This window comes from Loxodonta africana, chromosome 22 (assembly GCF_030014295.1).
Source record: "Loxodonta africana isolate mLoxAfr1 chromosome 22, mLoxAfr1.hap2, whole genome shotgun sequence".
NCBI lineage: Eukaryota > Metazoa > Chordata > Mammalia > Proboscidea > Elephantidae > Loxodonta > Loxodonta africana.
In genome coordinates this window covers 32476188-32493390 of record NC_087363.1, presented here as the reverse complement: position 1 = coordinate 32493390, position 17203 = coordinate 32476188, and the positions used below count along the sequence as shown (strand labels likewise).

The following is a 17203-nucleotide window of genomic DNA, read 5'->3' as shown; positions in this document are numbered from 1 at the left end:
TTGGGTTTGGTAATCAACGCCACAAAACAGTAAGTGTACTATTCAATGAAAAACTAGTTTGTTCTGTAAACCTTCATCTAAAGTACAATAAAAAATAAAAAGAAGGCTTCAGAAAAAAAAAATTAAAAAAAGAAGAAATAAATTGATGTACAAGTATCTGTTTGAGTCTCTGCTTTCAAGTCTTTTGGATATATACCTAAATGTGGAATTGTGGGTAATATGGTAGTTCTGTTTATAGTTTTTTGAGGAACCACCGCATTGTTTTTCACAACAGCTACTCTATCATTCCCTTCAGCAGTGCATAAGGGTTCCGATTTCCCCACATCCTTGCCAACATTTGTTATCTTCTGTTTTTTTTTTTTAAATCTCAGTCATCCTGGAAACCCTGGTGGCGTAGTGGTTAAGTGCTACGGCTGCTAACCAAAGGGTCAGCAGTTCGAATCTGCCATGCACTTCTTGGAAACTCTATGGGGCAGTTCTACTCTGTCCTATAGGGTCGCTATGAGTCAGAATCGACTTGACGGCACTGGGTTTTGGTTTGGTTAGTCATCCTAGTGGGAATGAAATGGTAACTCATTGTGGTTTTGATTTACATCTCTCTGATGGCTAATGACATTGAGCATCTTTTCATATGTTTGGTGGTCATTTGGAAGTTCTCTTTGGTGAAATGTCTGTTCAAGTCCTTTGCCCATTTTTTGATTGGGTTGTCTTTTTGTTGTTAAATTGTCTAAGTTTTATACAAAAAAAACACCCACTAGTTTTATATATATTTGGATTATTAGATTCTTATTAGCTATATGCTTCCTGAAGGTATTCTCCCAGTTGGTAACTTGTCTTTTCTCTTTTTGGTAACATCTTTTGATGAATAAATTTTTTCATTTTTATGAGGTTTATTTTCTTTTTCTGTTTGTCCTTTTGTTATTATATTAGACAATCCATTGTTAAATGCTATGCTTAACAGAGCTTCCCCTGCATTTTCTTCTAAGAATTTTATGGTATTGGTCTTTATGTTTAGGCCTTTAATTTGTTTTTGTGTGTGGTGTAGGAAGTTACTTTGTTTCATCTTTCTGCATGTGGAAATCCGTTTTCCAAACACCATTTATTGAAGAGACTCTCCTTTCCCCCATTGAATGGACTTAGGACCCTTGTCAAAAATCAGTTAACCATAGATGTGTGCATTTGTTTCTGGACTCTCAATTCTATTCCATTGTTCTATGTGTCTATTGTTATACCAGTACCAGGCTGTTTTTGATTACTGTAGCTGTATAATATGTTTTAAAATTAGGAAGTATGAGTCCTCCTACTATGTTCTCTTTCAATATTGGCTTAGCTATTTGAGACTTCTTTCCATTCCACATAAAGTTTAGGGTTTGGTTTTCCATTTCTGTAAAGAAGGCTGTTGGAATTTTGATTGGGATTGTGTTGAATCTATAGGTCACTGTCATAGGTTGAATTGTGTCCCTAAAAAATATATGTATCAACTTGACTAGGTCACGATTCCCAGTATTGTGTGATTGTTTACCATTTTGTCATCTGATGTGATTTTCCTATGTGTTGTAAACCCTAGCTCTATGATGTTGATGAGATGGGATTAGTGGCAGTGATTTTAATGAGTCAGGACTCAATCTACAAGATTGGATTGTGTCTTGGGCCAGTCTCTTTGGAGATATAAAAGAGAGAAGCGAGCACCAAGAAAGCAGCACTGGGAGCAGAGTGTGTCCTTTGGACCCAAGGTTCCTGTGTAGAGGAGCTCCTAGACCACGAGAAGATTGACAACAAGGACCTTCCTCCAGAGTTGGCAGAGAGAGAAAGCCTTGCTGGAGCCCTGAATTTGAACTAGCCTGCTAGACTGTGAGAGAACAAATGTGCTTGTTAAAGCCATCCACTCATGGTGTTTCTGTTATAGCAGCACTAGAAAACCAAGACAGCCACTTTGGGTATTATTGACATCTCAACAATAGAAAGTCTTCTAATCCATGATCATGGAATATCTTTCCATTTATTTAAGTCTTCTTTAATCTCTTTCAGTGGTGTTTTATAATTTTCATTGTGTAAGTCTTTTACATCGCTAGTTAAATTTACTCCTAGGTATATTATTCCCTTAGGTGGTATTATAAATGGAATTGTTTCTCTAATTTCTCTTTCAGATTTCTCCTTGCTGGTATACCCAAGTTATTTTTGTTTGTTGACCTTGCACCTTGCAACTTCAATAAATTCTTCTATCAGCTCTAGGAGCTTTCTTGCAGACTCTTTGGAATTTTCTATATATAGGATCATGTTGCCTGTGAGTAAAGATAATTTTACTTCTTCTTTTCCAATGTGGATACATTTTATTGTGTGTGTATATGTGTGCGTCTTATTACTCTGGCTTGGACTTCGAATGCAAATTGAATAGAAATAGTAAGAGTGGGCACCCATGTCGTGTTCCTAATTTCAAGGGGAAAGCTTTCAATCTTTCTTTATTAAGTATGATGTTGGCTGTTGGCTTTTCATATATGGCCTGAGTCATATTGAGGAACTTCCCTTCTATTCCAATCTTTGTGAGGTTTTCATCAAGAAAGGGTGTTGGATTTTATCAAATGCATTTTCCACATTCATAGAGATGATCATTTGGTTCTTTTCCTTTGTTGTATTAATGTAGTGTATTACATTGATTGATTTTCTAATATCAAACCATTCCTACATTCCTGGAATAAATTATACTTGCTCATGTTGTATAATTCATTTAATATGCTTTTGGATTCTGTTCGTCTAGTATTTTGTTGAGGATTTTTGCATCTGTATTTGTAAGGGATATTGGCCTTAGTTTTCTTTTCTTGTGTTGTCTTTGGCTTGTTTTGGTATCCGGGTTATGCTTGTGTCATAGAATGAATTAGGTGATATCTTTTTCTTGTCTATCTTTTGGAACAATTTAAACAGGATTGGTGTCAATTCTTCTCTGAATTCTCCTCTAAATGTTTGGTAGACTTTCCCAGGGAATCCGTCTGGTCCAGGACTTTTTTTTGTTGGGAGGTTTTTGATCACTTTTTCAATCTTTCATTTGTTATGAGTCAATTGAAATTTTCTATTTTGTTTTGAGGCAATTTGGATAGGTTCTGTGCTTCTAAGAATTTGTCCGTATCATTTAGGTTATTGTTATGGGTTGAATTGCGTCTCTCCAAAAAATATGTGTTTTAAATCCTACCACTATGCTTGTGGCTTTAATCCCACTTGGGAATGGGTTTTATTTGTTACATTAATGAGGGAAGGTTAGTGTCGAATGTATGTCGAGTCAATCGCTTTTGAGATATAAAAGAGATTAAATAAGTGAGCTGGGCAGGGATGGGGGAAGAGAGCTGCCAAGCCACATGAAGATAGCCCAGGAGCAGAACTCAGAGAGACAGGGATCTTCCTCCAGAACTGGCAGAGAGAGAAAGCCTGCTCTTAGAACCGGAACCTTGAATTTGAACTTCTAGCTTCCTAAACCATGAGAAAGTAAATTTCTGTTTGTTAAAGCTACCCACTTGTGGTATTTCTGTAGTAGCAGCACTAGATAACTAAAAGAGTTATCCAGTTTGTTGCTGAACAGTTCTTCATAATATTCTATCATAATTCTCTATATTTGTATTGAGTCAGCTGTAAAGTCCCCTCTTTCATTTCTTACTTTGGTTAGTTACATCTTTTCTATTTTTTCCTTTGTCAGTCTGTTGTTGTCATTAGGTCCCATCAAGTTGATTCCAACTTGTAGTGACCCTACAGCAACCCTATGGGACGGAGTAGAACTGCACCGTAGGGTTTTCAAGAAGTGCCTGGTGAATTTGAACTGACAGCCTTTTGGTTAGCAGCCGAGCTCTTAACCGTTACACAACCCACCCATAACCCATTGCCATTGAGTCAATTCTGACTCATAGTGACCCAACAGGGCAAAGTAGAACTGCCCCATAGGGTTTCCAAGGAGCACCTGGTGGATTCAAACTGCCGACCGTTTTGGTTAGTAGCCAGTAGCTCTTGACCACTATGCACCAGGGTTTCTCTGTCATGCAAAGATTTGTTAATTTTATTGATCTTTTCAAAGAACCAACTTTTGGTTTTATTGATTCTCTCTATTGTTTTTCTGCTTCCAATTTTATTTATTTCTGCTCTGCTTTTTGTTGTTTCTTTTCTCCTGGTAGGCTTAGGCTTAGTTTGCTCTTATCTTTCTAGTTCTTGGAGTTGTCGAGTTAGGCTGTTGATTTGAGATTTTTCTTCTTTTTTCATGTAGGCATTTATTGCTATAAGCTTCCTTCCTAGTATTGGGAAAACCCTTTCAGTAAAGAGTGCTGGCTCAATTCAATATTTATATGGAAAAATACTTCTGGATTTCTGCATCACACTGTATACAAAATCAATTCCAGAATGTAAAAATTGCATGGGAGTGGAGTCTGACCTTCTCCAATTTCATGAGGAAGAAGGAGAATCAAGATCAACAGCCCAAGGCTGATTCTTATGAGGTGGAGATCAGACATGCCCCCTCTCTCCTCCATCTTTACCAACTCTGACAATGATTGTTCCTCCTATGTCATTCCCTGCTACTCTGCTAGGTTTGATAACTCATTGCAATGGCCACACAAAACTCACAGACAATACTCACGATTATGGGGCTTATTAGGGAAGTAACAGGTTACAGTTCAGGTTCAGGAATGCTCAGGATAGAGTTCTTTCATCACGACAGCCTCTTCCCAGTCGTGGCTGCAGGCATGCCTCTCTCTGGCCTCTCGGCCTCTGCCCTGCTCAGGAAAGTGTTACAAAGCTCTTTCAGCTCTGCCAGTAAGTGCCCAGAAGCACCCCACTCCGCCAGTAAGCCTCAGCCCAAAGGCTTTCAGACTCTTGCTCCGTGGGCTGGGAAGCCTACTGCATAGTCTTCTGCTGGTCTTTCCTGCCAGTCTCCTGGTTCTGCTGCCTCTGCTGCTCCTGTTTCTTCTTTCCGTGTTGCTGTCTTTGGTATTACAGCTCTGTCCGTCTCCTGGGTCTAGGAAGGTCTCAGTGCAAAACTGACTAATCCCATTGGTGGGTATCTTAGGCTGGGTTCTGTACAGAAGCAAACCCAGTGCAGTGTATAAATATATATAGAGAAAGATTTATATCAAGGAAACGGCTCACACTGTTGTAGAGGCTGGGAAGGCCCAAGTCCATGGGTCAAGCTGGAGGCTTCTCCTGACTCACATAGCTGCAGGTGCTGCAAATCCAAGATTGGAAAGTCAGAGAGCAGGTCTCTTGCTCACAGGCTATGGAGGCCAATGAATCCCAAGATTGGCAGGTAAGATGGCAGATAAACTGTTAGCTCAAGTCCCAAGAACTGGAGGTCAGATGAACAAGAGCCAGCTGCAGGATCTAGAGTAAGCAAAAGTCAGCGAGCATTGCCAGAAAGTCCATCTACCTACATTGGATGCGGGCCACACCCCCAAGGAAAATCCCTTTCAGCTGATTGCCTGCTTACAACAGATCTCATCATGGAGGTGATCACATGTCAGATCAGGTGATCACATCTTTAAAAAGCTGCCAAATGACATCATAACTGCCAAACCACTGAGGATCATGGCCCAACCAAGTTGACATGCAACCTTAACCATCACAGTGGGCTACAATTACCCTATTTGCACAGTCCCACCCAGTCACTTGGACGGGAGTTACAAGGCCATGGCGAGAAAGATTTGCATGGATGGATTGCAAATCTAAATGTGAACAGCAAAAGAATAGAGATTTTGAAGAAAACAAGAATATCTTCATGAACTTGGAGTAGGCAAAGTGTTCTTAAATGGGACATAAAAACCACTAACCATAAAGGAAATTTTTGATAGTGTTCTGTATTAGGTGGAAACCCTGGTGGTGTAGTGATTAAGTGCTACAGCTGCTAACCAAAGGGTGGCAGTTCAAGTCCGCCGGACGCTCCTTGAAAACTCTACAGGGCAGTTCTACTCTGTCCTATAGGGTCGCTGTGAGTCGGAATCGACTTGATGGCACTGGGCCTTATATTAGGTAGTTTAAGACCTTCTGTTCATCAAAATACACCATAAGAGACTGCAAAAGGCAAGCCACAGAATAGGAGAAGACATCTTCCATACATAATCTGACAAAGAATTCATAATCTGGATTATTTAAAAACAAAATAAAAACAAACAAATAAAAAACCTCCTGCAAACCAATAAGAAAAAGACTACTCAATGGAAAATACAGACAAAAGACTTACAGAGGCAGTTCATACAGAAGGAGACCTAAATGGCCAGTAAACATATAAAGAGGTCCTTGACTCTTCACCAGTCTCCAGGGCTTTGCACATCAAAACCCCACGAGAAGAAAAAATAAACCATGAAACAGTTATATTTCATTTCAGTAAAGCAGTGAAAATGAAAAAAAAGATATAAGGCCAGGACATAGAGCACATGGGGGTGGAAACTGGCATGGTCAGTTTGTAAAACCAGCAAGATTTGTTAAAACTGAGCAAATATGACCCAGGAATTTCACTCCTGGTTATGTACCCAACAGAAATGTGTGCATATGTTCAGCCAGACGTGTCTGCAGTAATCCTTATAGCATTCCTATTTGTAATAGCCTCCAAATAGAAACTACCCAAATGCCCCCAATAATAAATAGATCAATGCATTGTGGTACATTCACACAATACTTTGAAGCAGTGAGAACGGAGACAGTATAACTACATGCAACAATATGGACAATGTTGAGGGAAAAATACACAAAAGAGCACACTGTTTGATTCCATTTATATAAATGGAGTATATATTTTTAAAAACAGGCAAAACTACTCCATGCTATTAGAAATCAGGCCACTCTTAGTGGGGTGAAGTGACTGGAAGGGACTTGGGGGCTTCTTGGGTGCAGGTAATATCCTGTTTCTTTATCTAGATGCTGATTACAGGGATGTGCTCAGTTTGTGAAAATTCATTGAGCTGCACGTCTATGAGCTGTGCACTTTTCTGTGTGTATGAAGTACATAATACTTCAATAAACTTTTCTAAAAATATACTTAACATTTTAGAAGAACAATTTTAAGAAATGAAATAATGAATAATAAATTAGGTTTTACAGATATGAACATGGTGAATGAATAACTAAATTTGGGGAAATTTTGCATAATCTAGTTTATGCATCATTCTATACGTCTTACCTCTCCTTGGCCTACCCCAGCAGCACCGCATTCCACTTCCCATCCCTTCCATCAGTTCTCAGGACCTGTCCACCCAGGTCCTTGCTTCCAGTGAGGTGGCAGTAGTCAGGCCCCTCAGGCTGAAGCTCCACTGTGCTTGCTCCTGCTAGGGCTCCCTGGCTCAGGGAAATAAGCCTAACCTGTAGGCTGAAACCCATTTGAGGAATATGACATCCTTCTCATTAGCAAATGAGGAAATTGAGGCTTGATGCACTTGACCAAGGTCCTAGAGCTGGTTAGTTACAGAGATACACTTAAATGCATTTCAAAGGACTGGACACTCAGTGTTTCTGCCACTCTTCCACGCCAGTTTGGAGGAGGTTGAGAAGGAATCCTCTAATCCTGTAATACCTTCCTGACTCACCCTCCTGTGGCATCTAAAATCGTTGGATAGATCACTACTTCTTCCCTGCTCCTTTCACAGTGGCCACCTCCCTGCAGCAGGCCTGGCCGCCCATGGAGCCACAGGCCATGGAGGCTCAGAGGGCTGGGGGAGAGAGGGAGGAAGATGAGATGCTGTGTGGCCATCCTAGCCATTTTAACCAGGGCAGGCTTCTCAAGGCCATTTAATCCTGGAATTAACCTTGTGGCCTCTTCCTTCCCCAGGTCCCCCCAACCCACTCCTGTGGCCATGAAGATTGCTGTGATTGGGCAGAGTCTATTTGGCCAGGAAGTTTACTGCCACCTGAAGAAGGAGGGCTATGAAGTGGTGGGTGTGTTCACTGTCCCAGACAAGGATGGGAAGGCAGACCCTCTGGGTAAGTGAGAGGGAAGACAGCAGCGACAGGTTGTTGAGCTCCAGGAAGATGAGTCACCTTAGACAAGGTGGGTGGGAGCAGAAGTTTAGAGGATCTTACGATGAGCCTAGGGACTTCCCTGGCTGGAAAGCAGCCCTACACAGTCCACTCTGAATTCTGTTTAGGTGTCATCTGGCTACAGGGGCTTTTTGGAATAAAGTATCAATCCCTTCCTATTTGTCCTGGAGAAGGGCATGGAGAAGTCTGCTTGGTCCCAGCTCCTGGCTGGGACTGTCGGCCATCAGCATGCAGCCTGAGGTTGGGCCAAATCCAGACCCCACTCTTTGCTCACTGCTTGATTCTCTTACCTCTAGCACCCATGACCCAAAAGGGCTTCCAGGGCAAGATACCCAGGTCAGTGCTCTCAGATGTGAGCTGACATCGGGTCACCATCATTGGAGACCCCACCCCAGAGTCCCTGCTTCAGTGGGTCTGGGAAGGGGTCCAAGAATTGGGTTTCTAACAAGTTCCCAGATGATGCTGATGCCCTGGTTCCAGGAGAAGCACGTTTTGAGAGTCACTGTCCTGGGCCACTGCCTTTGAGCTGGGACCAAAGCACCTTAGGATGTGGGTGGAAACCTTGGCTTGGGTAACGGGCCCTCCAAGGACACTCACTGGTTGCCAGGCCTTATGGACACAGACCACAGGGCAGGGCTTAAGGATGGAAGGCCAGGACCAGGAAAGGGGGCTTCAGGGCTGACCAAGCACAGAGGCTTAGTTCATTAAATCACAGCGAGCCACCCAGACCAGGCAGCTATATTTTGGGCTCGGAACTTAGCCCCAGAACAAGCCCAGATGCCAGCTACTTCCTCGGCCTTGAGCCTCACCACAGTTTGACCCATGATATAGCCTGCCCCACCACAACGTTGTACAGGGTCAGTGAAAAAGAGGAAGACCCTCAGTGAGATGGATTGACATGGCAGCTGCAACAATGAGGTCAAGCATAACGATGATTTTGGGCATGGCGCATGACAGGACAATGTTTCGTTCTCTTATGCATACGGCCACTATGAGTTGGAATTGGCTCAACGGCACCTAACAACAACAACAACCACAACCTGAGCCCTGAACCCAGCCACTAAGTGGCTTTGACACCAGCCTCTGATCCTGGGTGCAGACTGAGCCCTGGCTATGGCTACAACTTGACCTCTGCCACCATTGACCCTGACCTCACAAGTCTTGCAGAAAAATTGCATTGGTTACACTGGGGACAGTTTTTGCAAGTACAGCCCGATCTGCTGGCATTGGACCCTACCCTCGTCAGCACCAAGGCGCCCTAGGGACTGAGGGAGGCAGGCCAGAGCAGGGAGAGTATCAAACAGGGTCCAGTCCGAACCCACACATCACACCTGTTATTTTAACAGAGAATTTAATAAAAAGATGGGTTAGTTAGGTATTGGAGTCCAGAAAAGAGAACTCTAAGGTATCATAGAGGTGGTGATGGCAGGAAACAGCTGCTGCCTCTCAGGCTAGTTGTTACTGTGTGCTGTTGAGTCAACTCTGACTCCTAGTCAACCCTATAGAACTGAGTAGAACTGCCCCATAGGTTTCCATAGGGCTCAAGCATAGCAACAATTGTGAGGATGCCACAGGACCGGGCGGTGTTTCTTTCTCTTGTACACAGAGTCACTGTAAGTCAGAAATGACTTGATAGCACCTAACAACAACAACAGGGCTTCCAAGGAGTGACTAGTGGATTTGAACTGCCGACCTTTTGGTTAGCAGCCTGAGCTCTTAACCTCTTTGCCACTAGGGCTCCTCTAAGGCTAGGAGGTAAGAGGAAAGAAGCTGTAATTACTAGAGCCTGGATACCTGGAGGAGCTGTAATTCAGATCTCCAGGAGCGGCACTGCTCATCTGGAGCCAGTGATGAGCAGGGGGAGGGCCCTGTGGACTGAGGCCCTACCTCCCAGATGCAGACACCAGCTGCCTGGCACCAGCCTTGTGGGGGTTGGGCGAGTGCATTCAGGCTGGCTTTGCAAGGACTGGAAAAACTGCAAAGTGGATTCAGCTGCTATGCGCAAAGGACATGCTGCTGCTCCCAGGACAGGAACCCCACAGAAACCCCCTTCTCCCCTCCAGCCTTCAGTCTCCTTGAGTCCCTGAAGGTCAAACCTCACAGGGAGCCACTGACAGCCAGGGAGAAGATGACTTCATGACCTAATGAAGGGTCCACAAAGTGAGCCATCCCCCAGGCAACACTATCTGAGCTCTTGGTGATCAGCAGAAGTCACATGAGCAGAGGGGTCTCTGAAACCATGCCCTCAGCCAGTGCCACCCCCAGGGCTGCCTGCTGGGGCCGGGCTGAGGCAGTGGGTGGGAGGTAAGAGGGATGGGTCTGGAGAGAAGGTCCAGGGACCACTTGGCTGGAAAGGCAGAGGCGTCAATGGAGCAAGCGGGGTGTCAGGGAAGGCCAGCTTCCCACCTGTTGTCCACAGGCCTGGAAGCCGAGAAGGACGGCGTGCCGGTGTTCAAGTTCTCCCGCTGGCGGGTTCGAGGGCAGGTTCTGCCGGAGGTGGTAGCCCAGTACCAGGCCCTGGGGGCTGAGCTCAATGTCCTGCCCTTCTGCAGCCAGTTCATCCCCATGGAGATCATCAGTGCCCCCCGGCATGGCTCCATCATCTACCACCCTTCTCTGCTCCCCAGGCACCGAGGGGCCTCAGCCATCAACTGGTGAGAAAGGGCAAAACCACCATCCCCAACATGCCCCCGCCCCTGTTGGCCTGAATGGCCATTCTTCTGAGCCTAAAGCATTTCTCGGGTGCTGTGGAATGGATATCATGCAGGCACCTGTCACAGTGGAAACAGTTTTTGCAAGTGTGGCCCAATTTGCTGGCATCGGACCCCACCCTCTTCAGAACCACGGCACTCTAGGGATTGAGGGAGGCGGGCAGACCAGGGAGAGTATCATTCAGGGTCCAGTCTAAAGCCACGCATCACACCTGTTATCTCAATAGAGAATTTTAAAAAAGAAGCATTAATTAGGTATTGGAGTCCAGAAAAGAGAACTCTAAGGTATCATGGAGGTGGTAATGGCAGAAAACACCTGCTGCCTCTAAGGCTGGGGGAAGAGAGGAAAGAAGCTGTAAACTAGAATCTGGACACTTGAAGGAGCTGCCTGTGGCTGCCAGATGGCAAACGTAAACTGGGTTGATGAACTTTTATCAATAAGGGAAAATTCTTCTATTTTTTTTATCGGGTTGGCATTGCTAAGCCCTTTGCACTCTCACAGTAAACCCACGGAGGAGGAATGCCAGCATTCTATCCTGGGTGTCCTGGGACATGGAGGGTTAAGGGGCTTCCCTGTGGGCACACAGGTCACTGAGTGGGAGTCGAGCCCAGGGGGTCAGGCTCAAGCCCTGCTCCTAACCTTCACTCAACTTACTCAGCAGCATCCTACTCAGAAAGAGATGAATTAAGGGTGGAGTCAAGGGTCCCATACACAAGATAATCTGAGGTGATGAGAAGTGCTGAGCAGACATTGGCCTGGGGATGCGGAAGAGCCTGACTGGGGGGCCAATGTAGACGTTGGTCAGGGAGGGTCCCTCAGCGAAGGAGACATTGAGCTGGGAAAGGAATGTGGAATTTTGGTCAGACTGGTCTGGTTGGTATTCAGGTTCCCTGACCTTAGGTAACATCACTTCCCTTTTCTGGGCCTCAGTTTCCTCATCTGTAAATGGGGATGCACTACCTGTTACACTTGCTGTGAGGATGACATCACAGACAGCATGTAGAGCTTTCTGCACAATACCTGGCCCCCAGGTGGTTTAGATAAATGTTGTTTTCCTCCCCCCTTCCACCGAAGGCAAGAGGACATGCTGCAGGGCAGGGCCACAGGACTGTATCCAGGGCACCTTCACCCTGACTGCCCCTCACACTCAGCTCGTCACTCTTCTGCCTCCTAGGACCCTCATCCACGGAGACAAGAAAGGAGGCTACACTATCTTCTGGGCGGACGATGGTCTGGACACCGGGGACATTCTGCTCCAGAAAGAGTGTGAGGTCCTCCCGGATGACACCGTGAGCACTTTGTACAACCGCTTCCTCTTCCCTGAAGGCATCAAGGGGATGGTAAGGGCTGGGAGCTGGGCCACTTCCCACCCCAACGGTCCTGCAGGGCCTCTCTGTCCCTGGGCACCTGCTCTAAGCCCCAGGTGGAGGTGCTAGTCATAGAGCTGGCCAAGAATCTGGTCCCCCAATGCCAGGATTCTGGAGGGCGATCAATCCTTTCAGGGTGTCAGAGAAGCAGGATTAGGACATTAATAATGTACTGTATTAGGTAGAACTCTTGCTTATGACTGATAGAACCCAACTCAAAAGGGACATTTGGGGCTCATTTAGGGAACTAAGGACAGATCCAGAGCTGAAGCCATGTCATTAGGATTCTATTGCTTTCTCTATTCACCCTCTGATTCTGCTTTTCTCTGTTGATTAGCTTCGTTCTCAGGTTGGCTGCCTGCAAATGGGAGGAGAGATAGTATCTGGTAGCTCAAGGCTTACAACTCCTGATTCTGGGGGAGTGGAAGAGGAGGTCAACAGTTATCGTTGAGTTGATTACAACTCATGGCAACCCCATGTGTGTCAGAGTAGAACTGTGCTCCATAGGGCTTTCAATGGCTGAATTTTCAGAAGCAGATCATCAGGGACCTTTCTTCCAAGGTCCCTCTGGGTGGCCTGCGGGTTAATAGTGAAGCCTTTTAACCATGTGCACCACCCAGGGACTCTGCCAGGGGAAGAGGGCCCCTTCTATCTTCTAGAATTCATGAATAAAAAATTAGGGGAGACTCTATTTTGGGTCACATGGTCACCTTGAGCCAATCACTGGCCAGAGTGATGGAGTACTCCTGCCAGCCTCAATCACTGCTTCCTGCTGTGGCTGGGTTGGGGTAGGGAAGCCAGCTCAATTCTAGTCACATGGATGGGTTCTCCTCAGGAAAGGAGGTTTTGTTACAGAGGGAGAGGGAAGGGGTTCTGGACAGAAAAAATGACAGATGTCAGATATAGGCCATTGTGCATGGCATGTGGGACTTGATCTCCCAGGTCTGGGAAGGTTCTGGGGGTTTGGAGTGTTTGTGTAGGGCCACTGGTGCTCCAGTAACTACGAGTGCAGGCCAGCAATAGTTGAAGGTAGGAGGTACTTGAGTCTCTTACTGATTGAAGAGCATAAGTGATTCGCACATAGCAGTGAGTATGACGGCAACTTATAAGCGCTTGCTGTAGCCCAGGGCAAACCCTCCCCTGCCCTTGGCTCCTGTTCCACGTGAGCTGTCCTATTTTCTGAGGCGTGTTAAACCGGTTGCCTCTTTGTATTCTCCCCCAAGTAGTGGGCCAAAGAGACCTGACTGAAGATTTAATTTGAGAAATAAAGAACTGGTTACATTGCATATCCCACAGCAAAAAATAACCACTAGCCTTTAGAGCTACACTGCCCAACACAACAGCCACTGACCACATGAAATGACCACATGGGCTATTCCAGTGCAAATTAATTGGAATTGAAAACTCAGTGCCTCAGTCTCCCTAACTACATCTCAAGAGCCCAGTAACTACACATGGCTCATGGCTACCATATTGGAGGATGAAGATACAGAACATTTCCATTATCCCAGAAAGTTCTGTTGGAATGCACTGATACAGGCATTTCTGATGCTGAAATCCCTTCTTAGTCTGGAACTACCGGACCTTCTTCCCTTAGGCCCTCCCCCATGGTGTGCCCAATCTCCTTCTGTCCCTTCCCTGACTCTGCCCCCACCACCCTCCTCTCTTTCTCTTTAACAGAAACTGTTACCTGCTTCATCTCAGACCTCTAAACTTGTACCCCTAAACCCATCATGGGGCTCAGGATCCATTCTCCTTAAAAGGCAGAGAAGGTTTTAAACAACAACATGAACATTTTTGTATGTGTTACACCTGCACTGAGCTTCATAATTTATACAGTCTTCTAAACCAAACCAAACCTGTTGCAGTTGAGTCAATTCTGACTCATAGTAACCCTATAGGACAGAGTAGAACTGCTCCATAGAGTTTCCAAGGAGTGTCTGGTGGATTCAAACTGCCGACCCTTTGGTTAGCAGCTGTAGCACTTAACTACTACACCACCAGGGTTTCTTGCAATCTTCTAAGAGGTTATAAAACCTTGTGAGGTAGGTGGGGGTAGTGCTTTGTGTCCATTTACAAGTGGAATTAGATTCTGATGACTCCAGTTGTTCATGCAACAGGCATGTCTGGAGTGCCTGTGTACCAGGCACTGTCCCAGGCAGCCAGACTCAGCAAACTCAGGGTCTGGGAGGGAAGGAGGAAGGGAAAGGTCTGATGCTGGGGAGCTGATTGAGCCTGGTCCCTCCCCAGGTGCAGGCTGTGAGACTGATTGCTGAGGGAAGAGCCCCCAGACTCCCTCAGCCTGAGGAAGGGGCCACCTATGAGGGAATTCAGAAGAAGGAAACAGCCAAGGTGAGTGCAAGGTGGCCTGCCCACCCTGAAGCCTGCCTGTGTGAGGGTTGGGAGCCAGGGAGAAGAGCAAGGCAGCTGCCCCAGGCCAGGAGGGTGTCCTGGAGAAGCTGGGGTTCAAGCTGGGTGGTCCAGGCTGTAATCTGGAAGGCAAAGATAGAGGCAGCACTGGAGGGCACGGCCATGTAGGGGAGAAAGGTGTAGCATGTGGGAAGGCAGGGGACAGGGTCCATTCCAGGTTCCTTCTTGTTCCTCTTTAGGAAGAAAGGGCAGGCAGGCCCCAAGAGAGGAGGAGGTAGGAGACCTGTGGAGGGGTGAGACCTGTGGAAGGGTATGAAGAGTGGGAAATAAAAACCCACCTCAGTGTCTGAAGTCTCTTAAGATGAGGCGTGAGGGAGTTTAGCTTCTTGGAGCTCTGGTGGGTAGTGAAGCCTCAAGGGTCCTTGAGCTCTGACCCTGCCCAGGGGGTCACAGGGTCAAGGATAAAGATCTCTGTGCCTTGTAGGCTAGGGCACGCTATGAGTGGGAGCCTATGGGACAAGTCTGAGCGCTTGTAGGGCCTTGACCATCTTAACAACATATTACTTTCCCAAAACCATTCTGAAGTTCATTCAGCCATGGAAGACTGAGTGTCAAAGAGCACCCAGAACTTGGGGCACCAAGGTAGGGGCCCAGCCCAGCTCAGAGACTCTCATCATTTTCAAAGAGGAAGCCAAGTTTCTGACACCCTGACCAGGGTGCCGTCCACTGTCCAAGAGTCAGTATCTGGGTCAAGGATGGGCAACCAGAAGTACACCTAGAGGGCTGGAGAGGGGGAGGCCAACTGAGTGTGCCCATCTTGGTCCTGCAGATCAACTGGGACCAGCCAGCAGAAGCTATTCATAACTGGATCCGAGGAAATGACAAGGTGCCGGGTGCCTGGACCGAGGCCTGTGGACAGGTATGGCCATGCGTGGCTGGAGTTCAGCTGGTTGCACCGGTGTGGGCCCACTGGCTGCAAAAATATCAAAATATGTTTGTACTCGTCAGTAAGCAGCCACTGTCTGCTCCATCCCTACCCATGTGCCCCCTGACCACATCAGCTTCTCTTCCAGACCTATCCACTCTCCAGTACCTAAAGGGTTAATGATTGGAGTCTCTTAAGGCCCCAGGCCCGCCACCGGCTGAATGAGTGATATTGGTTATAAAAGACTTTGACTCTCAACCCTGGGCTCAGAAGACACCAAGCCCAGCTATGACTTTGCCTTGGCCTCTAATGTTATAGTCTGAACCCTGGGCAGGAAAGGCAGCATCCCCAGGGCCAGGGACTGGGCAGTGGCAGTGGGCAGAGGTTAGGAGCTAGGGCAGACCAGATACTGACTATAGGACACCCTGTTACAGGCTCTGGGGAAGAGCTGGGGGTGCCAGGACCAGGTTTAGGGTTGTAATCTGACCAGAAGAGTGAGCCCTCTGCTCCAGGCTGGGCAGCTGGTGTCCTGGCCCCAAACTGCCCAAACTCCTGACCTCCCACTGAATGCTCCCATTGTCCCCAGGAGTCTTGCTGCCACAAGACCCTCTGCTTCGGTAAATCCATCTCCTGACCCAAATGACCTGCCTTGGCGGCACTGCAGGGGAGTCAGCCTCACTCCATGATCAGTGCCACTGAATGGGTTTTCTCTCCTCATCTGTGTACCTGTGGTCCCAGTCAAAGGCAGGATAAAGGGCCTGAGGGGCATGCAGGGGAAGAGGTGGCTTGTCATCAGCTCCCCAAGGCCATGGCGGTGACTCAAGGCTCTGTCTATGCCCTTGCTCCAACTCTCCCAGCATTGGCCTCGACCACACTCCTCTCCATCTTCCTAGCCCCAACATCCCTGCCTCGCCTGACAGCATCAGGGGCTTCATCTCACCCAGGCCTTTTGGTTTTCCTCCCCTCAACAGAAGCTGACATTTTTCAACTCGACACTGAACAATTCAGGCCTGGTACCTGAGGGTGAAGCTTTGCCCATCCCAGGAGCCCACCGGCCAGGAGTGGTCACCAAAGCAGGACTCATCCTCTTTGGGAATGATGACAGAATGGTAATGGTGCTGCTGGGGCCCACTGACCACACCCACAGGCACACCCCCCCCCCTCCAGACCCCAAAGGATGTGCCCAGGCTGCTGTGGAGAAATGAGACCGCACACTCCAGGAAGGGCGGACCCAAGCTTGCCCCTGGTTGCCTCGGCACAGACTGACCAATGTGGTTTAACTACTTCTCTGTTACTGGGAGGCTGGAGTCCACTTGCCCGTACAGAGCTGGGTGCCCTGTGTGGCTGTCATACAACATAGAGTCAAGGAAGCCCTTGCCAGGGAGCCCTGAATTTAGGGGCCCACTTTAGCCTAGCAGAATGTCTAAGAGCCACTGGGTATGGGCATTTAACCTCTGTGTCTCAGATTCCTTCTTTGTGAACAGAGATTTTATAAAAGGTGATTTAGTACACATAAAACACGTGAAACCACCCTGACACATAACAAGCTCTGTATACGTGTTAGTTTTATTAGGATTAGCAGACTCTGAAACTAATAACAATAAAACAAAAAAAACCAAACGCAGTGCTGTCGAGTCGATTCCGACTCATAGCGACCCTATGGGACAGAGTAGAACTGCCCCATAGAGTTTCCAAGGAGCACCTGGCGGATTTGAACTGCCGACCCTTTTGTTAGCAGCCATAGCACTTAACCACTACGCCACCAGGGTTTCCACTAATAATAAATAAAATAGCTACTATTTATTGGGCACTTTCTATGTGCCAAGCACAGTTT

General features: G+C 46.8%; 1 protein-coding gene across 2 annotated transcripts in view; it reads left to right on the top strand.

Moving 5' to 3' along the window:
- Positions 1-7811: 7811 nt before the first annotated feature.
- The window catches only part of ALDH1L1 (aldehyde dehydrogenase 1 family member L1), a 53618-nt gene continuing 44226 nt past the window's right edge, over positions 7812-17203 (top strand). Inside the window, exons 1-6 of one of the 2 annotated variants that reach the window (XM_003409723.4) lie at positions 7812-7938; positions 10415-10649; positions 11882-12047; positions 14325-14426; positions 15274-15363; positions 16341-16478. In XM_003409723.4, the coding sequence (XP_003409771.1) occupies positions 7812-7938; positions 10415-10649; positions 11882-12047; positions 14325-14426; positions 15274-15363; positions 16341-16478 (858 nt within the window). The remainder of the gene's footprint in view (positions 7939-10414; positions 10650-11881; positions 12048-14324; positions 14427-15273; positions 15364-16340; positions 16479-17203) is intronic. The other variant, XM_010589915.3, reaches the window with a different exon arrangement.